The sequence below is a fragment of the Chionomys nivalis genome, chromosome 13 (genome assembly GCF_950005125.1).
Source record: "Chionomys nivalis chromosome 13, mChiNiv1.1, whole genome shotgun sequence".
Taxonomy (NCBI): Eukaryota; Metazoa; Chordata; class Mammalia; order Rodentia; family Cricetidae; genus Chionomys; species Chionomys nivalis.
In genome coordinates, this window is record NC_080098.1 from 9,708,805 (window position 1) to 9,733,597 (window position 24,793).

The window sequence follows — 24,793 nt, forward strand, 5'->3', positions numbered from 1 at the left end:
AAATGGATGAAAGCACAGCATATTATATTGAGTGAAGTTACCCTGACCCAGAAAGACAAACAGTGCTTGTTCTCTTTTACTGATGGTACCTAGTTCTGAATCCTTAGATCTAAGTACATGACCTGACTAACAGCCACCTACTATCTTCAGTGACCCTAACGAGCTCTGAGTACACTTTAGGATGCAAGATATTAACGTAAGATGTATTCTAAATCCTTTTGCTCCAAGAAGAATCCAACTCAGGAAATTTGATTTACACATCCAATGAGGATGTTGCTCTTGGGTTTGATGTTGCAGTTTGTGCTTTATTACATCTTATAATTTCTTCTTTCAAAGAACATTGTTACATATATGTATATCTACCACCTCGAGTTTTTAATCATAAAAACCCCACTGTTCATTTGAGTGAACCAAATTCCACATCTGCTTACCATGGAAAAGAAAAATATAAACAGTATCTTACATGCAAATAATGTGCCTTGGGCATTGGACACCAAGAACACATTTAATAGACAACTGGCCCTATTTTCTAATGATCGCTGAAAGTCTACAAACAAAATAATCTAAAACCAAAGCTCTTGTTTTGCTCTTATCCATGTATTTGTAAAGTTGTCTAATACAAGGTTACCTAGGGCTGGGAGCAAAGTTTAACACAGTGCTTACCTGGAAGATACAAGGTTTAACTCTTAAAGAAAACAAACAAATAAGCAAACAAAGAACAAAAAGAGCAACCATCTTACTTCTAATCTAGCTATAATATATATTTTTAATAGACTTTAGAAAATATCTCTGAAAGTACATTTGTCAATGCCACTGGCTTCTCAGATTTTTCTTTAATGTCTGGAGATGTTTATACTTGTTTTTAAACATCTGTTAATACAGATTATGCATCTGAGAGCAAACTCTTAAGTTCAGTATCAAGTTCTACACCAGGTATGTCTTAGAATGGAGAAAGCATTATTTTCTAGGTAGAATAATGGTCCTTCCTGTGGCACAATGGGGCAAAGTGTTTCATTGTTCTTGCTATTTTGAATTTCAAAACAAAAGTTCTTATTACACCTGCCTGATCATCCAATCATATGGCTCTGAATTCAATCAGCAACACAGACTGGCTGCACCCGGTTTATGACTCAGGTATCCATGGTCAGTCTCACTGCTGCTCAGGAGTCTGCAGAAGTTCATGTGAGACAAACAGTGTTGTGCAAGGAATATTGGACGCGTGTGCTATTCATCCTGATCTGTGCGTGCTCTGAAAATCAAGCCTTGGGTAACTCAAACCATGAGGGCATTATAGACTTGGACTTTACAGTAACTTTGAAATTAAATCAGCCAACTTTGTTGAGCTTCAGTTTTCAGATGCCAAATAAAATAAAATTTGTTGATTCAATTTATATTCAGTGAACTGCTATGTTTAAAGCAGTAATTCTCCAGAATAGAATGAGGCACAACCTTGATCGTAAAAGACTCTTCCTATACACATACGTTTCTGAGTGTTTTAACTATAAGACCAAATAATTGTGTGATAAATTTAAAAATAAAGAAATTCACAGGATCTTGGAGCACAAGTTGGGACTCAGGGAGGAAAGGAGAGAATGTCTCAGAACAACATTGAGATGTCCTGGAATACTGTCGCTAATGGCTTAGAAGTTCAAACATGACAAAGTACAGAATCACCTTCAAAGTGAAAAGCAACTGTTCAGATGAGGGATGCACTGTGTCTCGGGTTACCACACAGAAACAACTGGCTTGGTAAACATGGGAATTTTCCATGTTACACAACAGAGAAAAGGAAGGCAGAAAAGTAATTGATCTTTGGGTTGAATCATGTCATCCAGGACCTCCCCCAGTTCTTTCCTTGCTCAGCTGGGCCTTCTTCAGGAGAGCACCTTGGTCACAAAGGTGAACAAAGACCTTTTGGGCATCATGAAAAGACACACAGAATCTCAAGAACATTTTCCACATGTTTACCTCTAAGGATGAGTGATCTTGAAGTGATCTTCTGGGATCCTTGAAGATCTCCTCTCATTCAAAATCCTGGACTTGGACATGTGTCCCTTCATAAAGCAATCACTAACAGAGGCTAGGCAGTGGCCTCTCAGAATAGGCTTAACCATTTGGGATGCTGCCTGGCCTGCTGGATAAACTACATATAAATATATACACATGTGATCTGGGGTTAAAATGGGTGACTCGGTAGGCGGTACGTTCATTTGCCAAATTAACTGAAAGATATTCATTTCTTTTCCTACTCTCAACTCAGAAAGGCAAACATGTTGGAAAATGATAAAAATCATGCTAACTTCTTATGCACTTCCAGGAAAACTTACCAAAATCTACCAGCTTCACCCCACCTTCGGCAGTCAACAGAATGTTATTCCCTTTGACATCACGGTGGATTGTTTTGTTGATATGAAGATGTTGAAGTCCCTGGAAGGTGAAAATTGTATAATGATTCTTAAGAGAATAAAACAAAGAAACATTTTTTTTAAGGTGGTGCACTTGTGCAGAATCAATACCAATGTTAAAATCAGAGTTCAAATACTAAGATTTTACATTGAGTTAGTCAAACCTAAATGTATCATTTCCAACTTGGACTATGTAGAAAGTCACACAAAAAAGAGCACACTTCTCAGCTTTCACCAAAAATCTCTACACTTTTTAATGACATTTGCAGTAATTTCTTTGTGAACACGTGTGCACGCACACATGTGCATGTTCAAGCATGCAGAAATCAGAGAACAACTTGTGGGAGTCAGTTTTTGTTGGTCAAGTTTTCTGTTCTATGTGGTCCTGCAATCATTCAGTCTCAAAGGAAACACACAAAGGTCTACATTAATTATAAGCTGATTGACCTAGTAGCTCAGGCTTCTTATTAACTCTTATAAAACTTATATTAGCCCATAATTCTTGTCTGTGTTAGCCACGTGGCTTGGTACCTTTTTAGGGGAGGCAGTCACATCTTGCTTTCTTGCTTCCTCTGCGTCTGGGTGACGACTGCAGACTAGACTTCCTCTTCTCAGTATTCTCCTTTTCTCGTCACCCTGCCTCTACTTCCTGCCTGGCTACTGGCCAATCAGCATTTTATCAAAGTACAATTGATAGGGTACAGACCATTGTCACACAGCAAGTCTTTTTTTTTTTGGTTTTTTTTTTGAGACAGGGTTTCTCTGTGGTTTTGGAGCCTGTCCTGGAACTAGCTCTTGTAGACCAGGTTGGTCTCGAACTCACAGAGATCCGCCTGCCTCTGCCTCCCGAGTGCTGGGATTAAAGGCGTGCGCCACCACCGCCCGGCTACACAGCAAATCTTCTTCCACTATATGGGTTCTAGGATTAAACTCAGGTCGTCATGTTTGACAGCAAAGCACTTTACCTGCTGAGTCCTCTTGTTGGCCCTCAAGTCTTAAAAAATTGTTGACCCCAAAAAAGGAAAATATTCTAAATACACTTAGTTAATATAGTGGCACATAAAAATATAACCACTAGAAAATCTATATTCTATATTTATCCATAAAAATTAAAATAATACCTAAGAGCAGAAATCAGAAGCCCATCAAAACAAAGTTGACTTCTAATGAAAAACCCAAATTGACTATGCTTAACATCCAAACTGCATGCCACCCTTATTAGACAATACTAATGTGGTTATACATTTTAAGTAGGATCTACATATTTATTTAGCTAGAACTACTTTCTAATTGTTGTACAAAGAATTCAAATGCCCTTACCATTAGTGCTTCATGTAAAATATATGCAATTATAGGCTCGCTCATCCTCTCTCCCCTCTTCAGCAATCCTTTCACAAGCTCCGTCACCGACCCTCCATTGCACAGCTGGAATTGGGCATGTCAGATGGGCATTAAAATGAACAATGTTTTAAAGTTCTTACTGTAAAAAGTTTCCTTAAAATGTTTCAAACAATTTATCTGGGTATTGTGCTTAAGTCCTCTCATAAATGACTTTCATTATTTTCATGAAATCACAAATGAAGTGAACATAGAGACTTGTGATTACATATGACTGATAAGTAGAACACAGGTTTCATCTAAATTAGTTTTTAGAAGAGAATCTTCTGCTTAACTTTAAGGATAGGAATTATGATTCTACAAATTATTCCCCAATTTAGGATGTAAGCCTTAAAAGCAATACTGACTTCTGATATTTCAATTACTGTTGTTCATGGATATACACTACTTTAAATGAGCATTTTAAAAAGAAATAAACCTCATTTTAGGCAAAACTGCTAAGTACACGTAAGTAAATATGGCAAATAGAACCCTTGGAACCAGTCTGGAATATTACGCTGCCTCTGCTCGCTAGCGCCCTCCTTCTCTGCACACAAAAGCAGAGAGAATCTGAACCGACAAAAGGAAAGAATATGGTGAAGAAACTTTTCATATGAGGACTCTGCAAAATTAGGTAACATTAAGTCACACTGAAACTTTCAAAGAAGGCACTTAGTCTGCATTCCAGACCAACACTGATATGGCAGTGGATGGAGAAGAGAGGTAACTTGGTCCTAGACCACAACAACATCGCAAGAATGCACGGATTCTGCAAGTCCTTGATCCCTGATGCTGAACACTATGGACTGCTGCAACCTTGCCCTCCTGCCCTGGATCTTGTCTGTGGCCTTCTTCACCACCTGCTTCTGTATCATTGCACCACTGCCCGGGAACCCACAGAGCCACCATTCTGAGCTCTAACAGGCTGAGAAGAGGAGTGGAAGCAAAGGTATCTTTAGCATTCTAAATTGAAATATTGAATACCTCTTTCCCCAACGTCTTTTCTAACATTTTGAATTTTACTAGGATGCTAAACACATCTGGATTAGATAGTAACAAACATGATGTATTCAGAATTTACTGGATACTGGGCACATGTCTAACACTTTCACATGAATTATCTGTGAACCTCACCATTTTGGGAAGTAAGCATCATCATCTCCCCAGTAAAGATGAAGAAATGGAGTCATATCCATAACTCCTTTCTTTCTTCACTCAAATTGAACTTCCAGCTAATTCAGGACTGTGGACAGCCCAGCACGTCAAGGCCTCTGTTTTCTTTTGTTTCAGGAAGATGAACACAATGTAAGTGCTGCTACCCGGTGCACGCCATACAGGGTCAGGCTGCTTCCACCACGGGTTGGCAGATTGTCTTACAAAATTATTCTCAAACAACTGAAAAGAAACTGAGTACTTTAAAATGCCTGGCCATTCCTTTACAACAGTGGTTCTCAACCTTCCTAATGCTGTGACCCTTTAGTACAGTTCCTCATGTTGTGGTGACCTTCAACCATAAAATTATTTTGGGTGCTACCTCATAACTGTAATTTTGGTACTTTTATGAATCATAATTTAAAGATCTGTGCTTTCTGATGGTCTTAGGCGATCCCTGGAAAGGGTCGTTTGAGCCCCCAAATGGGCTGCGGCCCACAGGTTGAGAACTGCTGCTTTATAAGAACCAAGGCATTAGAACTAGTTAGTGAATTTATGAAAAACAATGCTAGAGACTCCTTCCCTCCCTCCCTCCCTCCCTCCCTCCCTCCCTCCCTCCCTCCCTCCCTCCCTCCCTCCCTCCCTTCCTTTCTTCCTTCCTTTGTTCCTTCATTCATTCCTTCCTTTCTTCTTGTGGAATATTAGTTTAATATGTGTTACATTCATTTATGCTGTGGAATATTTGTTTAATGATGTAAAGATGTGGTGCATTCTTTTATGTTGCATTTGTTTAACTCTGTGAAGCTGTGTCTTTGCCTGCCTAAAACACCCGATAGGTCTAATAAAGAGCTGAATGGCCTATAACTATGCAGGAGAGAGAAATAGGTGGGGCTGGCATGCAGAGAGAATAACTAAGAGAAGAAATCTAGGGAAGGAAGTGAAGAGTAAGAAAAGGAGAAGAGAATGACAAGGTCTGCCAGCCACACAGCCAGCCACGGAGTAAGAAGGAAAGAAAGATAAAAAGTGCAGAGGCAAAATGTAGTTAAAGAGAAATGGGTTAATTTAAGTTAGAAAAGCTGACTAGAAACAAGCCAAACTAAGGCCAGGCATTCATAAGTAAAAATAAGTCTCCATGTATTTATCTGGGAGCTGGGTGGCACGCCCTCAAAGAGTGAAAAGAAACAACTATGTTTCCTTTCTTTTTCTTCTCCTCCTCTTTTCTTCTTCTTTTGCAATGTGTAGTTCCTTCTGGGGCTGTGTTTTGTGAAAGAAATGTGAATGCTGTCCAGAAAGAGGAAAGGCTCTTACGCAGTAGTGTTGGGGTACGCTATGACCAAATCTGTCAGGATCACACACTTGCATGGAGGCCACCTGTATACAAAAGTATGTTCTCAAGCATGTCTACACAGAAGTGCGTGCTCTACCTCTGACTGATGCTACTCCCGTTGTTAACACTACACCGTGGATAGTATTTCAAAGCAGCTAATGTTACCCTCTTCTTTCTGTCTTTAAAAGCTTCCTTCTTGTTTCAACCTCTTTGAATATTCCTGTATTTCCTCTTGTAGCTGCATTCCCATTGTAGGTTATATATTCTAAAATGAAAAATGAGCATTTAGAGAAAATCTCAGCTTACTGTTTTGTTTAGGTTTACATTACTGTGTTAGTGAAATAGTCTGAAGTCTGCCTTCTTTGAATCAGCATAATGAATTTCAGGTCAATCCTGAAAAATCTGCAAACCCCAAACTACTCAAAAGCTAATAATATCTATTCACTAAACAAGCAAGTAAGTGAAAGCCCAGTTGCTGACACTGGGAATGGTCATACAAATTAATCCACGGTTAATAATAATAATAATAATAATAATAATAATAATAATAATAATAATAAAAGTTAAGTCCCTTTCCTGTGCATTCTCAGAAATGATTTACTCTTGGTTAATTTTTTTCCAACTGGCTCATTTTTATTCTTTCACGGTTTAAACATGAATATAGTGAATTTTAGTCATTGTTGCTCCGATTGCCCTCTCATTCCCACCCTTTCTTGTGGAAACCCTTCTGTCCAAGAGGTCACCCGTCTACTCTCATGTCTTCCGTATGCGTGTGTCCCACTGCGTTTAGTTACAGCTGTTTGCATGGGCTTGAGTGGGAGGTTATTTACTGAAGTATGAACAGTGGGAGAAAATAACACTCTTCCCCTACAGCCATTAATGGCTAACACACTTCAGAGCTGAATTTTATATCCAGTATGTTTTTTTTTTCTGACAGAAGTGACGTGCTGACCCAGGAAATATTCTTGACATGATGCATACAGATGTGGATTCGTCATAATAGCAATTACAGTTAAAAATGCATTTTAGAAGAATCGCAATTTATTCATGTTCCACAAATACTTATTGAGTTATTAGCATATGCAAAGAACTAGGACACCTGTGGTTCTCAGGTGTACTCTCGGGGATACCTCACCATGCTTAGTGATAATCTTTATCACTGGGGCTAGGAAGCTGTTGCTGGTATCTAGAGGTTAAGGATGATGCCAACCATCCAGAAACTCAGAGGACGGCCTTCTACAATGCGGAATCATGCAGGCCAAAATGTCAACAGTGCCAGGATTAAAATAAATGACAACAACCCGTGGTGATATTTTGTCTATGGCTCTAACAAATAAAGCTTGCCTGAAGAGCAGAGGGTGGATCTAGCTACTAGTTAACCATAGAGGCCTGGAGGTCTGTACAGACAGACAGGAAGTGATATGGCTGGGCAGAAGGAGGAATATAAGGCAGAAAGAGGCGGAGCTCAGCCCTTTTTCAGTTGAGGAGTTAGCAAGGTCAGAGCTGACTGTGACTTGCTCCTTTGTCTCTTTGATCTTTCAGCATTTATCCTGATTTTATTATTAAGATGAATTAGAACTGGTGCAACAACAACCTAATTAGAGGAATGAAAATTAATTACATGGATTCTATGTGGACAGGAGATGCACAGGAGAAACACCTGCAGAGCCTAGAGAGGCTGGCTCCACAGGTGGGGTCTGTCATCACAGGCATATGGTGGTTTCCTCCAGGCTGTTCTAGCATATTCACTGTGGTTGTTATTTCTCCTGAAATTCAGAACTGTAGTTTAGAGGGTGCAGTTTAGTTTTATCAGATTTTTTTTTATGCCCCTGTCTTATTCATTATTGGACTGCTTAGGCCTCTCTCCAAACAGATAGTAATACATTTTATGACCTTCACAAGATGGAAATTATGTCATTTCCCTAGAATTCTACTTAAACTCACTAAACATTTAAAAACAAGTATGTATATTTCAATTAAATCAAAAAGAGATTTTAATGGTAAATAAAGAAAAAAGTCATCCCACGTAAATATGACCCTGTCCTCAACTGTGCAGGACTCACTGAGCAAGCTTGCAGAGCGAGATCCAGAGCTCCACTGTGGAAAACACAAAATGTAGCTCTCAGTAATGATGAAAAGTGAGCTGTTCCCTCTAGAAATATCAACAGAGCTTTACAAGAACATGAGATAAAAGACACGACTGCTAATTATGGAAGAATTCTATGAAAGGTCATGATGACCCCTCAAAGATTTCATTATCTTCTATTTTACAGCTTAATAAGACAACATAAACAACTGGAAATATTTCCAGACAATAAAATAATAAAGAGGTTACAGTACCAGCCTTTACATGTCAAAATTATTAACCACAATTATGTGTCATGGCCTAAATTCATTATCACCTTGAATAGATATAAAATATAAAATCACACAGAAAACAAACATCGGGATGTGTCTGTGTGAGGGTATTTCCAGAAAGGTTTAACAGTGAAGGGAAGACTCACCTCAGCATGGCTGACATCCTATATGTAGACTATGATCCCAGACTGAATAGGAGGGAAAAAGAGGAAGCCCCTGTGTAGCAGCATTTCTTCTGCCTGCTTCCTGACTGTGGACACCATGTGAGCAGCCCCCTCTGTCTCTCTGCTTCCTGACTGTGGACACCATGTGAGCAGGGGCCTCAGTCTCTCTGCTTCCTGACTGTGGACACATTGTGAGCAGCCCCCTCAGTCTCTCTGCTTCCTGACTGTGGACACCATGTGAGCAGCCACCTCAGTCTCTCTGCTTCCTGACTGTGGACACCATGTGAGCAGCTCCCTCAGTCTCTCTGCTTCCTGACTGTGGACACCATGTGAGCAGGGGCCTCAGTCTTTCTGCTTCCTGACTGTGGACACCATGTGAGCAGCCCCCTCAGTCTCTCTGCTTCCTGACTGTGGACACCATGTGAGCAGCCACCTCAGTCTCTCTGCTTCCTGACTGTGGACACCATGTGAGCAGGGGCCTCAGTCTCTCTGCTTCCTGACTGTGGACACCATGTGAGCAGGGGCCTCAGTCTCTCTGCTTCCTGACTGTGGACACCATGTGAGCAGCCCCCTCAGTCTCTCTGCTTCCTGACTGTGGACACCATGTAGCAGTCACCTCAGTCTCTCTGCTTCCTGACTGTGGACACCATGTGAGCAGTCACTCAGTCTCTCTGCTTCCTGACTGTGGACACCATGTGAGCAGTCACCTCAGTCTCTCTGCTTCCTGACTGTGGACACCACGTGAGCAGCCCCCTCAGTCTCTCTGCTTCCTGACTGTGGACACCACGTGAGCAGCCCCCTCAGTCTCTCTGCTTCCTGACTGTGGACACCACGTGAGCAGCCCCCTCAGTCTCTCTGCTTCCTGACTGTGGACACCATGTGAGCAGTCACCTCAGTCTCTCTGCTTCCTGACTGTGGACACCATGTGAGCAGCCCCCTCAGTCTCTCTGCTTCCTGACTGTGGACACCATGTGAGCAGCCACCTCAGTCTCTCTGCTTCCTGACTGTGGACACCATGTGAGCAGTCACCTCAGTCTCTCTGCTTCCTAACTGGACACCATGTGAGCAGCCCCCTCAGTCTCTCTGCTTCCTGACTGTGGACACCATGTGAGCAGCCCCCTCAGTCTCTCTGCTTCCTGACTGTGGACACCATGTGAGCAGCCCCCTCAGTCTCTCTGCTTCCTGACTGTGGACACCATGTGAGCAGCCACCTCAGTCTCTCTGCTTCCTGACTGTGGACACCATGTGAGCAGTCACCTCAGTCTCTCTGCTTCCTAACTGGACACAATGTGAGCAGCCCCCTCAGTCTCTCTGCTTCCTGACTGTGGACACCATGTGAGCAGCCCCCTCAGTCTCTCTGCTTCCTGACTGTGGACACCATGTGAGCAGGGGCCTCAGTCTTTCTGCTTCCTCACTGGACACATTGTGAGCAGTCACCTCAGTCTCTCTGCTTCCTGACTGTGGACACCATGTGAGCAGTCACCTCAGTCTCTCTGCTTCCTGACTGTGGACACAATGTGAGCAGCCCCCTCAGTCTCTCTGCTTCCTGACTGTGGACACCATGTGAGCAGGGGCCTCAGTCTCTCTGCTTCCTAACTGGACACAATGTGAGCAGCCCCCTCAGTCTCTCTGCTTCCTGACTGTGGACACCACGTGAGCAGCCCCCTCAGTCTCTCTGCTTCCTGATTGTGGACACCATGTGAGCAGCCCCCTCAGTCTCTCTGCTTCCTGACTGTGGACACCATGTGAGCAGCCACCTCAGTCTCTCTGCTTCCTGACTGTGGACACTACGTGAGCAGCCCCCTCAGTCTCTCTGCTTCCTGACTGTGGACACCATGTGAGCAGCCCCCTCAGTCTCTCTGCTTCCTGACTGTGGACACCATGTGAGCAGCCACCTCAGTCTCTCTGCTTCCTGACTGTGGACACCATGTGAGCAGTCACCTCAGTTTCTCTGCTTCCTAACTGGACACAATGTGAGCAGCCCCCTCAGTCTCTCTGCTTCCTGACTGTGGACACCATGTGAGCAGCCCCCTCAGTCTCTCTGCTTCCTGACTGTGGACACCATGTGAGCAGGGGCCTCAGTCTTTCTGCTTCCTCACTGGACACATTGTGAGCAGTCACCTCAGTCTCTCTGCTTCCTGACTGTGGACACCATGTGAGCAGTCACCTCAGTCTCTCTGCTTCCTGACTATGGACAGAATGTGAGCAGCCCCCTCAGTCTCTCTGCTTCCTGACTGTGGACACCATGTGAGCAGCCCCCTCAGTCTCTCTGTTTCCTGACTGTGGACACAATGTGAGCAGTCACAGTCTCTCTGCTTCCTTACTGGACACCATGTGAGCAGCCACCTCAGTCTCTCTGCTTCCTGACTGTGGACACCATGTGAGCAGCCCCCTCAGTCTCTCTACTTCCTGACTGTGGACACCATGTGAGCAGCCCCCTCAGTCTCTCTGCTTCCTGACTGGACACATTGTGAGCAGCCACCTCAGTCTCTCTGCTTCCTGACTGTGGACACCATGTGAGCAGCCCCCTCAGTCTCTCTGCTTCCTGACTGTGGACACCATGTGAGCAGCCCCCTCAGTCTCTCTGCTTCCTGACTGTGGACACCATGTGAGCAGCCACCTCAGTCTCTCTGCTTCCTGACTGTGGACACCATGTGAGCAGCCCCCTCAGTCTCTCTGCTTCCTGACTGGACACATTGTGAGCAGCCTCCTCAGTCTCTCTGCTTCCTGACTGTGGACACCATGTGAGCAGCCCCCTCAGTCTCTCTGCTTCCTGACTGTGGACACCATGTGAGCAGCCCCCTCTCTCTCCCACCACCATGCTTTTCCCACAACCGTCCCCTCAACCTGTGAGGCACAATTCCTTCCTTAACCTACTTTAGTATTCTATTTTGTTATAACAAGAAATTAGTTACCTTCTTACCCAAAGCATAAAACACACACACTATCTGAAAATAAAAATACAGAAATCTAAAGCAAATAAGCAATTTTTACCCTTCAAATTTAAATTTTGTTGTTTAAGTTTCATCTTATAAACTCCATAAAAGAACCTGAGTTACTTAATCAATTAAGAAAGTGATTCTCATATAAAATCTATAGTTATTTATCACATAATTTCTATTAGCTAAACATTTCTTAGAAACAATTGAAACTGTCTTCAAAAAAACATAGTCATTTGTTTTTTTTCCAGATAAAGGTTTAGAACAAACAGACAGGTCCTAGGCCTAGGGGAGAACCTCAGATCCTGTGGCTAGACAGGTCCTAGGCCCTAGGGGAGAACCTCAGAGCCTGTGGCTAGACAGGTCCTAGGCTAGAGGAGAACCTCAGAGTCTGTGGGTAGACAGGTCTTAGGCCTAGGGGAGAACCTCAGAGTCTGTGGCTAGACAGGTCCTAGGCTAGAGGAGAACCTCAGAGCCTGTGGGTAGATAGGTCCTAGGTCCTAGGGGAGAATCTCAGAGCCTGACTAGACAGGTTCTAGGCCCTAGGGGAGAACCTCAGAGCCTGTGGCTAAAGAGGTCCTAGGCCTAGGGGAGAACCTCTGACTATTATTCTGCTAAACAGACAAAGTAAACTGACAACAAATGATCTGATGCTACCCATAGATTCATTTGTCTTTGCCTTCATTGGAGAAGCCTCTTTCTGTAGTGCTGATCATTAGAGGCCCCAAATAGGTCAACAGGCAGAGAACAAACCCGGGAGTGCTCAGCCCTAGCAGGACATCTCCAGCACATTCCCTCCCACCAGGTCACTGGTGACTGTGGTCATGTCCATCATTTGGGAATCGCTGAGGAGCTTGATTAGGAGGAATACAAGGAGGAATACAAGTTCTCCACAATTCCTTCCTTCCAGATGTGTCTAACCCTGATGGTACATTTTCCACCCAAGAAATCCATTTCTCAAGCAGCTTTAGGCAACAGGGTTGTGAGGAACACAAATCTTTATTTCGGAATGAAATGTAAAGAGGTAAGTTAAAACAGAAAACAAAAGGAAAGAACTATAGAAAGATGGAAATTACCATGGGAATAAAAATCAGCATCTTACTGATGGCTTTGTGGCTCACACCCTTAAACAGCCACTAAGAGGAAATTCTGGCACAAATTCTGATTCCTCACTGACAGTAAAGCTTCAAATACTGTCCTGGTGAAATGAACTGTCCCCGGTAGTCTAAATGCCATCATTGTAAAGGATGCAGGGTAAACTTAAAAATGAAACATGACAATTTTTCATGAGCAAAAGAATGGAAATAGATAAAATGAATTGCAGATATGGTAGATCACCAAAATAAAATGGTCTTGTGCATGGCTTTAACATGAATAGCACAAGTAGAATGGATGGTGCTATATTAACCTGAGCAATTTCACATCACCAGGATAGACTGAAGGGAATTCATGACAGGAGACCCCTCCCCCGGCAACACAATGTGAAAGCAGAGCCTGGTTTCTCGCTAATCACATAAAATTGGAGCACAATTTTCCTATACCTGAGCTATACTAACTGAGAGCATTCTCAACCCTTTAGCACACAGTTATGGACTAAAGCAGCCAGGACCAAAAGGAGGTCATTTCATAAGCAACATTGCAGTGCTTCTAAGAGACAACTTTTATAGGTTCTTTGTCCTTATTAAGACAGAAGGTTTTTTTTTTAGCTGAAATTTATGAAAAAGGATGTTAAAATCTGCAGCTAGAAATTCTTGCTCTCCTGCCTTTGTTTGTGTTGTTTTGTTCTCGTGTGCTCTGAGGTCATCTGCTGAAGCAGACCATGTTCTGTTCTGAGCCACAGAAGCACAGCCTCATTTTCCAGGGCTTACCCCAGTTTGGGCTATTCATTTTATAAAGGCACTGTCAGCCCTCAGCCTGAGTCTCAGGGAATGTGCACCAACATCAGGGCATGCAGGGGATGAGGTGGGAGCGTGCCACACACATCCGCAACGACTGCATCATTTTTTTGCTGCCATGAACAAGACTGAAGTTTGCTCGTCCATTCCTGGCATCATTAGCCTTTGTAAGTCAGCCATTTCAGTAGAAATCAAACAGTATTTCTTTTTGCTTTTAGCTTAACATTCCCAAAGCCTAAAAACATTAAAACATTAAATATATTTCTTATAAATGCTTTTGTAAAATGCTCATTATATTTAAGTTGGATGGGTGCATTTTATTAGGTGAGATTTTTATTATCCCTACTAGTTGAAAATGTTTAAAGCACGGGCATTGAATTTTAGCACATATTTTCATGGTTCCCTCTCCCCAATGCACACTTTCATTCTAGTAAATGCAACTATAGTATGAAAATGTTTTGTTTCAGCAAACTTATCTTAATATTTCAACAAACTAGTATTTTGGAACAAACCCCAGCCAGACAAATGTATGCTCACACAGAATGTCAGATGCATGCTCTCACAGTACGTCAGATGCGTGCTCACACAGAACGTCAGACGCCTGCTCACACAGAATGTCAGACGCGTGCTCACACAGAACGTCAGACGCCTGCTCACACAGAACGTCAGACGCCTGCTCACACAGAACGTCAGATACGTGCTCACACAGAACGTCAGATACGTGCTCACACAGAACGTCAGACACGTGCTCACACAGAACGTCAGATACGTGCTCACATAGAATGTCATACTCTTTCCTTCTAATGTCGTTGACTTCCTTTATCAGTGTAAGGCTGGACTCCAAAAAGAAGTCATTGAAATCAAATCCCTTTAAAATATTACACAAGATTCTTGCCTTAGAAAATGATAGCATAAGAATTCATGAATGCAGTATCTAGTAAGCTAAATACCAATAAAAACCAAAGAGGTGAAGAATTATTTAAAGTAACAGAGGACAAAACCGTATGCAGACCACGTGATTTTTCAAATACCCCAAGCCTGTGCTGTAGAAGCTGCATTCCATGTAAGGACAGGGCTTTACTTCCTCTGTGTCCCCCAACACAGGACAGCGGCCCTAATACTATTGAGCAGGCTGATAACACTCACCCAGGATTGTTAAGTACGGGGTACAATGCCAGAAGGGACAAGTTGAGAATAGAAGCTAGTTCCTTGGTCCGGAGCGGATCAGAGATTTTGCCCACAGGTGCCCATGAGAACACATGGCTGAACAGTCTTTCCCAGTGTTCCTTACATTATTTGGAAGAGAGTGAGAAGTTCAAATCTAAGAAAGCTTCTGAAAACAGTGGGCATTCTGGTAGTTGCAAGGCTTTGTGATGAGAGCAGCGGGCAACTGTAGCTATTGACCGCCACTTACTGTCTACTGATTCCTCTAAAGAGTTCAGCAATGCCCTGGAGCAACAATTGCTTCACAGTTTGATCAGCTAAGAGCAGGTTTGCTGTTTGTAAGGAAACAGGATCAACTCTACTGGGGTTCCCAAAGACTGCATGGTGTAGTGCTGAAGCAGATTGGCTTATAGAAAATTCAAAGAAAGATAAAATTATGGCTGGAGAGAAGCTCGGCTGGTAAAGTGCTTGCCTTACAAGCAAATGACCTGAGTCTGGTTCCCAGAACCTGTGTACAAGTAGCTGAGGTAGCGCACGTGTGCAATCCCAGCACTAGGGATGGAGAGCCAGTAAGATCCCCAGGACTTGCTGACCTTAGCCTAGCTGGTGCCTCCCAGACTCATGGGAGACCATGTCTCAACACAAAAGGTAGACAGAGCCTAAGAGATACCACCTGATGTCTCTGGCCTCCATAAATCCACACAGTGACATGCACGCACCCACATACATATGTGATCACCCCCCAACCCTACGAGGTAGACACAAGTCCCTGGTGAAAAGCACTATCACCGTGTACCATTGTGGCTATACTAAGTCTATGCCCTCTAAGGAGTAGCATGAAAGGCTTCATGGTATAGGGGAAATTCATTTTATTAAAATAGTGTAGTTGCATTTACTACATAAATAAGTCCAAACAGTAAGTCCTCCAAGGGAATTAGCATTTAGAATTCTTACAACAGGATTACCCAAAATGCCTAGTTTTCAATAAGAAATTATGAGACAAAGGAAGAAATAAGAATATGCTGTTTTCTAGCCATGGAAAAAAGAGGCGGCAGGAACTGCATGTCAAAGGTCATGTGCCTAGCAGACAGAGGCGTGGAAGTCAGAATGAAAAGGTGTTCAAATCCTAAGGAAACCATCCTTAGAGTAAGAAAGGTTTGATGCTATTGCCAAATAGAGAATATGGGAATAGAGGATACAGAATTAATTTAAATTTTTTTGATTATAATCACATCATTTTCTCCTTCCCTTTCCTCCCCTTTCATCCAATGTTCCCTAGCCTGTTTCCTTTCTTTCAAATTCATAGCCTCTTTTGTGTAATCATTGTTTCGTGAGTGTGTATGTGAATTCCTACACACACACACACACACACACACACACACACTTGCTCAATGCATATTACAGAGTCTCCTCAGCCATCACTTTACTAGAGCAGCACAAACCCTAGCTACATCCTAAGTATTTGTTCTTAGATCCACAGGTGAGCGGAGTCCTCTCTCTCATCAAGGAAATTTCTTTTGCAGCAGATAGAGACCATCAAGGAAAACCCCAACCATCCAGCGCAGACTTGTCGAGCGCAGTCCCAGCTGGCATATCTGCAGAACAATTCCTGCACCTAACACTCAGCTATCATTGCAGAAGTGAGAGCAGAAGACTAAGGAACAGAGGAACCTGGAGTTCGCTGTGAGATTGTGTCTCCTGCAAATGTCAGAAACCACACGCCATGAGTCGCACCAACATGTTACCAACACCTGCACAACGACATGCTGATGTGGAAGAGGAAACACTCATGAAGCTTCATCCCTAGATGAAGAACTACAGGCAGCTGAGAGACACTGAGAGCAGGAGAAACCATCTTCCTCGGGTAGAGCGCTGAGGGTAGTTGGTTATCTAGAACCAAATGGTGAGTCAATAAAGAGAATTTTTAAAAAAGACCCAATGAAAATTTCATAGTTGAAAAGTAGAGTAGAAACACACACAACACGTGCGGTAAGGAAACCACACGGAATCTGAAGAGAGATTAGCAGAGGTGAGGGAAGACGAAGAGCAGGCTCTGGCTGGCACTAAGTCCACCGTCTCTCCCTTCCTAGCTCGATTTTCTTGTTTTACTCCCTTTCCCCAGCTGCTATTTAAATCTGATTGAATATTTGACCTTGTTTGGTGCTATCCTACCAACTGTATGTCTGTTTTTACGGTTTTAGTATGGGGCAGGACTGACAGCATGTTCACAGTCTCCTTTCATGTGGTATGTTGTTACACACAACATACATATTTCAAATCTTCTTCCCTCTCCCTCTGCTGCTAGGGTCATGCATTTTAATTCTCCCTTATGTGGATAACCTAGCAATATACATTTATAACCATGCTTTTAGGAAGTAATTTTCCTGAAACAGGTTATAAAATAAAAGTCAATGTTATATTCACCCTCATATTTCTCTAGGTCTGAATTTTTACCTGGAACCATATTCTTGCAGTATAAAATGATGTTTTTGACATTTAAAAAAGTTTTGTTACATCTATCTACCTCTCTATCGCTCTATCGATCTATATTCTACCTACCTATCATTTATCTATGTGTGTGTGTGTGTGTAATGTGAAAATGTGTGCACGTGTATGTGCACCGTGGTGTGTTTGTAGTTCAGAGAACAGTTTGAGGGGGTGAATTCTCTTCTTTTACTAAGTGGTGTGTCTGGAATTCAAACTCAGGCCATCAAGCTTGGCAGCAGGCACTTTCATCTATGAAGCCATCTCACTAGCCTGTTTTTATGTTTCTTTACATTTGTTTTATTACCAGTCTTAAAAAATGCTTGACTTAATGTTTTATTGCTATGAAGAGACATCATGACCACAGCAACTCTTATAAAGGAAAGCATTTAACTGGGGCTGGTTTATAGTTCAGAGGTTTAGTCCGTTATCAGCATGGTTGGAAACATGATGACATGAAGCAGACATGGTGCTGGAGAAGAAGCAGCAGGAAGAGACTGACACTGGGCAAGGCTTGAGCATCTAAAACCTCAAAGCCTACCCCCAATGACATACTTTCTCCAACATGGCAACACGTACTCCAACAAGGCCACCCTTCCTAATAATGCTACTCCTTATGGGCCTGTAGGGGCCACTTTTATTCAAACTACGACAATGCCTATTTCTGTTTTACCTTAATTCATGAATATTTTCACTGTTCTAAGATGACATCCTTTTACTTTGAGTGCTTCACACATGTCATTCCGTGACATCTTAGGAAATGTCAGGGGCCACCTTAATCTGCAGCACCTCTGTGAAGTGCATCCTTTTCTGCTCTGCTCATGATTTTCCTCATTACCAGATTTTGGCATTTTGGTTTTGATGACTCTTAGTATACGCTCCTGTATTCGGGTTCACTCATCTTTCCTCCCACATATCTACTCCAAAGTTAACCCCAATTGTTGTGTTTAATTTTTTAATATAGATTGCTGTTTCAATTCTGGAGGTTCTCCTTAGTTCTTTACAGTTTCTATTTATTTTAGTAGTGTTAATTTTCTTTATGTTTTTAACAGCATTGCAGTTCTAACTTGCTAATCCCAGTGCTTCTGTCTGCTGATCACATTCCCTTCTGACTGCTTCACATTTTTCCTGTGTTTTCATAAATACTCATATAACTTAAAACTGGAACTGGACATTGCCAATGTTATATTACTGACTTTCTGGGTTTTATTTCTTACATGAATGAACACTAAATTTTATTCTGGAAAGCAGCTAATTAACTTATAGATTAATTAAAGCCTTCCAGGAAGTTATTATTTTAAGATTTTAAGACTACCTTAACCTTCCCTCTAATGGACAACTTTCTGGGGTCCCTAGCAAGTGCTTCAGGTACAGCCGGTCAGAACTTGGGCACCTCACCGTGCAGCAAACCCGCCCTGTGCAGACTGCGACCTTACAGCAGTTCCTCTTCTGGTTTGTTCTCTGTGCACATCTGCACACTGTATTCTGTACACATTTAGCGTGGCTTCCAAACACCTTCCTCCACAGCTTTAATTACACAGATGGCCTTTCTGGAGGCAGTCTCTACACAGTTTCCCCTTCTCTTTGCTCTCTGACCAACCTTTGCAGTTAGGCAGAACGTCTCTGATCTCTGTGTTCGCCGCTTTTCTCAGCACTCTGCTCAGATACCTGACAGCAACAACTTCAGGGAGGAGAGATCCAAGTTGGCTCAGGGCTGAGAGGGAAGGAAGGCGTGGAGTATGGCATGGCTTCTCACACAGCACCACGAGAAGCTAGTGATCTGGAGGAGATGTGGACTGAGCTGTGATCCCGAAGGGCCCCGGTTCCCTGACCACTGCCTGACCTAGTGGCTTGTATCTGCAGCTAAGTCCTGTTTATTAACAGTTCCACAGCTTCCCTGTGCAAAATTCTGCCTGGGAGAGACCAGGGTCCACACAGGGGAGTTGATGGGGGCCTGTGGTGTAGGACTTGCCTCAGAGAAAGAAGAGAAGTGATGGTAATGCTGGCATTTCCCACTGTTTGAGAAATGCTTTGTTTTGCCCAGTTTTGTGCAGTATTCTGTTTGTATATGGAGGACTGTGCCCGGACACAAGTACAGTCATGGTCAGAGCAGAAATCTCCACTTTCCTTGGGTAAGAAACACATGGCCATGGTGGTACACAGCTTCAATCTCAGCATTTGGAAGGTCCACCTGGTCTACACAGCGAGTTCTAGGACAACCAGGGCTACATAATAGAGAGACCACCCTGTCTCAGAATAAATAAATAATAAAATAGCTCCCAGATTCCACTCACGGATCTTCTGCTCCATCAGTACAAGCGGCCCACATTGCTATAGTTCAGTGACTCCGAGGATACTCACAAAGGACAAAACTCCTGCGGCCATGATTCTGTATTCTGTCAGCAGGTTAAAATGACAGGCCTCCCTTTCCCTCCTTGTCAAAGGTCTTCTTTTTTATTCTCTATTAATATGTCTATTTATACTCTTCATATCACTAGCAATAAAAATTAGTTTTTGCTTTAAATCCTTTCCCCACCACTACACTGACGATCTCTAATGTAAGTTCATCCTGCTCCCTCCTGAACACTGAGAAGCTGCCATCATGATCAATTCAGGAAACAGACAAATAACTAGACTCAAGTTCTGTAAGGGCAACCATGCATATGCACACACGTGCAGCGGCAGGTCAGCCTTTCCTATGGTATAGAAGGGGTCTGCTCAAAGTGTCATGTGTTTTGATAAAATGTATTAATATATTGAATTCTAAATGCCAAAAATGTGATAAAAACAATTATAAAAACAGACACCATCTAAGAGGCATTTCCTATTTTATTATTAATTAATTTTTGTCATTTATTTTATATCCCTATCGCAGTTTTTCCTCCCTTCTTTCCTCTTGCTTTTTCTCTCCCAAACTCCCTCCCCTTTATCCTCCCCCATCCACTCCTCCTCTGTCTCCATTCAAAAAGAGGCAGTCCTCCTATGGGCATGGCACATGAAGTTGAGGCAGGACCAAGCTCCTCCCCCTGCATCAAGACGTTTCTTAATGTGCACTCACGTACCACATGTACGAATGTGCATCATGTGACATTTCTAGCATGTAACCAGTGCTTTAGGTGTACTATTGGCAACTGATCTCTTTGAAATGTACTTTGGAAACTCCAACCACTAAATCCAAATGCAGAACAATTCTCTCATCTAGGATGTTCACAGTTCTTGGGGGAACACCATCACACATGGGGGCCTCATAACTAAAACCTGTGACAAAGGAAAACAATGTGTCACCTGGAATGCATCGGTGCACATAAAGTCTATTAATCTATCAATCAGCATCACAGTCCCAGAGGCACTAGGAGCCGGCACTCCTGTGCAAGCAACAGTGATGCTGGCAAGCACTGACTTATACACTCGGCAAGAAATTATTTATGCATTTTTAGGACAAGGAGCATAAAGGAGGACACTTAGGCTGTTTTCCCATCTTGCTCTTTAAACAAAACCTTAAGTGAAATGACTTCAAGTAATTGCTGTCTATTCTCTTGCAGGCACACAGAATAGCAGCCTTTTAGAGGCGAGCTGGGAACGGTTTTCAGCCCGGGAGCACGAAAGGAATCATGCTGTCAGTCTGCTGCTCCACTGCAATCGTGAGCTGCCAATGGGAAGAGGGAACAAAGCTGGGCTATCAGAGGAGGGCAGGAGCCAGCTTCCACGCCTGCCCGGCTTTCTCTCATCCAGAGGATAGACAGCCCTGGCTTCTCACCCCTCCTAGACACATAACATTAGTCTGTTAATACGGAACAAACTGAAAATCCTCGTTGTCTCTGTTCTCTTCATCATCCCGTAGTTTCCCCCTCAAGACAGACCTTGCATTACTCTCTAGATGTAAGTATAAGAAAAAGCAGAATAACCAATAATGCCTGACACACGGCTCATGAAGAGCATTTCAGTGATCCACAGTGAACATTTGAGAGGCTTTGTAACTATTTACTGAAATTTTCTGTGTGTGTGCTTTCAAACACCACCTGTAATTGCCAGTCTTTGATCTCCTGAAAGGGATATAATTTCAAAGAGAAAAATAGCTATAATTGGAAGGCCATGAGAGAAAGCAGTGCCACTATTACAAATGAACAAGCCAGGGTGGACCAGGATGAAGAACAGAACACCTTCTACAGCAGTGCCATGGAGGGAGCAATTAGCACAGAGGAGCATGAGGGGAGAAAGGCTCTTTTAACCGAAGGATGTCCCACTCGGAATTTTGGCTCTATTATGGCTGAAGCACACTAAGCAATTGGCTCCTGAGTCTGCGTTTCCCTCTGTAGTTAAGATGTGACGGTTCATTCAGCCAAGGAGGGGGAAATTACAGGAACATCTCAAATCTTCCTTTGTGCTCAGCAGCAGCGGAAGATTAACGAGACGGATTTAAGTCGCTACTACGCTGCTGGTTTGGATGATGAGCATATCCAGGACCTAACCTGACTTTTACCTCCTCAGTCCCCCACAACCCTGCCCTTTATACGGACCTCAACAGGAGACACGAGGGGTTAAGGAAGTTCAAAATCAAAAATAGTGCCCATATCTTACGAAACAGGCCAGACGAAAGTAAGATACCGTATAACGAGGCATGATGGAACAAACAACCGTCTGTCTTCCCTTTATATGTGCACCACCACAGACAATCAAATATAGTGTGGCAATAGAAACCTCCACAGGTGTCCCGTAAACAAGACAAAACAGGAGCCACAGCCTACCCTGATGCCCCTCTCTTTGTGCGACGTACTTTTGTCTAAGCAAAATCGGAACCAACAAAGGCTTTCACTAGTTGGGGAACCTTTTGACTCAAAATAAACGTAAGGAGCAGGCAAATGGAAACAATGCCTAAAAGGAGTCTCAAGCATCGTCTGTGTTCAGACATTTACGCAGTAACAAAATGGAGGAAAATACAGGAAAGAGCAACACAGTTGAAAATGATAATTCAAAAAAAGTAACAGTGAAAATATAGACGGTCTGAAGCAAAACATGGAGAATTCCCACCCCAACCATCTCAATTCTGGATTGAGTCGTAAGTCACCATGGTGAGAAGCCACTGCGGGCACTTGTGTAAGCTGGCATAGCCTTCCCACCTGGCAGGCTGATGGATCCTGAAGACTGTCACTCACAGCTCCCATCCAACCTCTCCAACATACACCTTCTGCAGTGGGACTCACATTTAAGCTGAGTGCTGTCACCATGGCTGTTTGGGTAACACCAGCCCCTCTTTGTCCAGTCTTTGGATACATTTATGCAAGATAATTTATTGGGCTTTGTTATGATAAGAGGTATAATTAGCAGCCATTTTGTAGCACCGAGGATTGATGGCCCGGCCAATTCTCTATAAAGTGCCTTTAAGCAACACCTGTGCTGTTCACATTTATAAATCAGTCAATTGTACTTCCAGCCACTTCTGTGTATACGCAATTAGTATAATTTACATATTCAAATTATAATAATTATGTATCCAGTTTACTAACTTCTTGCTTTCTTTATGCCCACCCCAGCTTTATTAGTTCAGCTAGATCAGATCCTTGAAATTTGTATTAATGTCTTGTTATTGTAATAAAATACCTAACACAAAGCAGATTCAGGGAGGAGGGACTTGGTTGGGCTCACAAATTAAGGGCACATGCTGAAGGAGAAGTCCTGGCGCAGGAGCTGAGGCAGCTGGTCACACTGCATCTTCAGCAGGAAGAGAGAGTGAGGGATGCTGATGTTCCCTGGATGCTTCCCTCTTAATTCATTCTGGCACCCCGGTTCATGGGTGGTACCAGCCACGCTGGGGCAGGGCTTTCCTTCAATACTTGTCTCTGGAAAATACCCTCACAGACACCTACAGCAGTATTTTCCAGGGGACCCCAAATTCAGTCAAATTGACAATAAAGCATAATCATCATGCTATTTTATCAAATGACATTATTATTTTTTCTCAGGCCACTAGGGAAATGCTCAATATTTCCACTGATATTGGAAAGCATATAAGCAAAGTTCAGAGAACCCTCGAAGTCCTTATTGATCCATTATGTCAGAACGGCACTCCATTTTTTCAGTTTGTGTGTTTAAAATCATTTAAGCGAATCATTTGCCTCTTCTCAAAGAACAACAACAAACCACCACCGCAAAAACAAACAAACAAACAAACAAAAAAACCAAAAACACTTAACTACCACCAGGAGTCTTCAATTCAATTCAAATAAACCCAAATTTCAAGGTTTATACTAAAAAAGGTCACTGTTATTAGAATAGAAGAATGACTCTTGGCAAAATGTCATTGTTGGTTCCCTTGCCCATACAGATCCATACCAGCAAGAGGTCTCAGATCTCTATTTCACTGCTAATTTGTTTATAAAGCTCAACACACACTACTGGAAGCATTTGATGGGTAGCAAAATTGCATTCAAGGCTTACAGACTCACACAGAATAACAGCTCAGATATATAAATGCAAAACTGAAGTAAAAACTCCAAAATCCTTCACTAATGTAAGGCAGAAAGATTTAGGGTCAGAATTGGTATTCTTCTACTTGGATAATTAAATGTAGATGAATAAGAGTTTAGTTTAGTATGCAATTTAAAGTAAGAATATAAAGTTACCTTAAAATTGCAAAATGTAAAGTGGTTTTTTAATAAAATTTCTAATACTAAGGAGCAATGATTTCAATTTTATAAAGGTCATATAACAAAATACACAGCTTCAGAATCTGAGCAGTTTCTTTAAAACATTATTTTATATTTTGAAGGTTCTATAACATAATTAAAGGTTACAGGTGAAAGACAGATTAATTTCCTCCTACTCATGAATATCTATTTAAATGCTAATAAAAGAATAAAACCAAAGTTTAAGATGCAAAAAAAAAAAAAAAAAAACATAAAATGGGAGAGCAATGGGCCAGAGATCCCAACTCTTACAATATGGAAGCACATCTGCACATCCGGATGGGTGGAGCGAAGCAGAGCAAGCTACAAACTGAAAGGTTTGCTGTGGTTTCTTAGTGCTCCCCAGAACAGACTGCCAGGGAAGAAAGGTGGAGATGCAGACAGCAAGAGTCAGAAAACAGGGATCATCTGCCAGCATCCAATCGTAAGACTGGACACCCTCACATTCAACACACCGAGTATCAGAACCCTGGAGCCTGCCTGGTGTGCCTCATATTCACAGGGAAGAGATTGGGTCTTCAGTTCACTTAGAAACAATTAGAAGAAATCTAGACATCAATAGAGGAACTAATGCAGTGACGCATGTACTGTCCAGGATAGGCGATGTGAGGAAGTAAACTTGGACAGAGAAGGTCAAGGATCAGGAGATAAGCTCCAGCCAGGTAAAGAGCAGAGAAATATCAGATACCCAGACACAGGTAGATCTCCAGATCGGGCAGGAGTACACAGGCTCTCAGGGTTGAATGGACAGGCTTGCCAATATTAAAATAGCACCATTGAGACCAGAGAGTCTCAGCTAGTTTTTTAGGAATCTAGCATACAAAGTATCAAGAGCATGGAGCTGA

The 24,793-nt window shown here is 42.6% G+C and overlaps 1 protein-coding gene across 1 annotated transcript in view; it reads right to left on the bottom strand.

Moving 5' to 3' along the window:
* The window catches only part of Myo3a (myosin IIIA), a 165,401-nt gene that overhangs the window by 134,903 nt on the left and 5,705 nt on the right, over positions 1–24,793 (bottom strand). Inside the window, exons 3-4 of the mRNA XM_057787845.1 lie at positions 3,726–3,830; positions 2,328–2,427 (exon numbers count right to left, since the gene is read on the bottom strand). Of these exons, the coding sequence (XP_057643828.1) occupies positions 2,328–2,427; positions 3,726–3,830 (205 nt within the window). The remainder of the gene's footprint in view (positions 1–2,327; positions 2,428–3,725; positions 3,831–24,793) is intronic.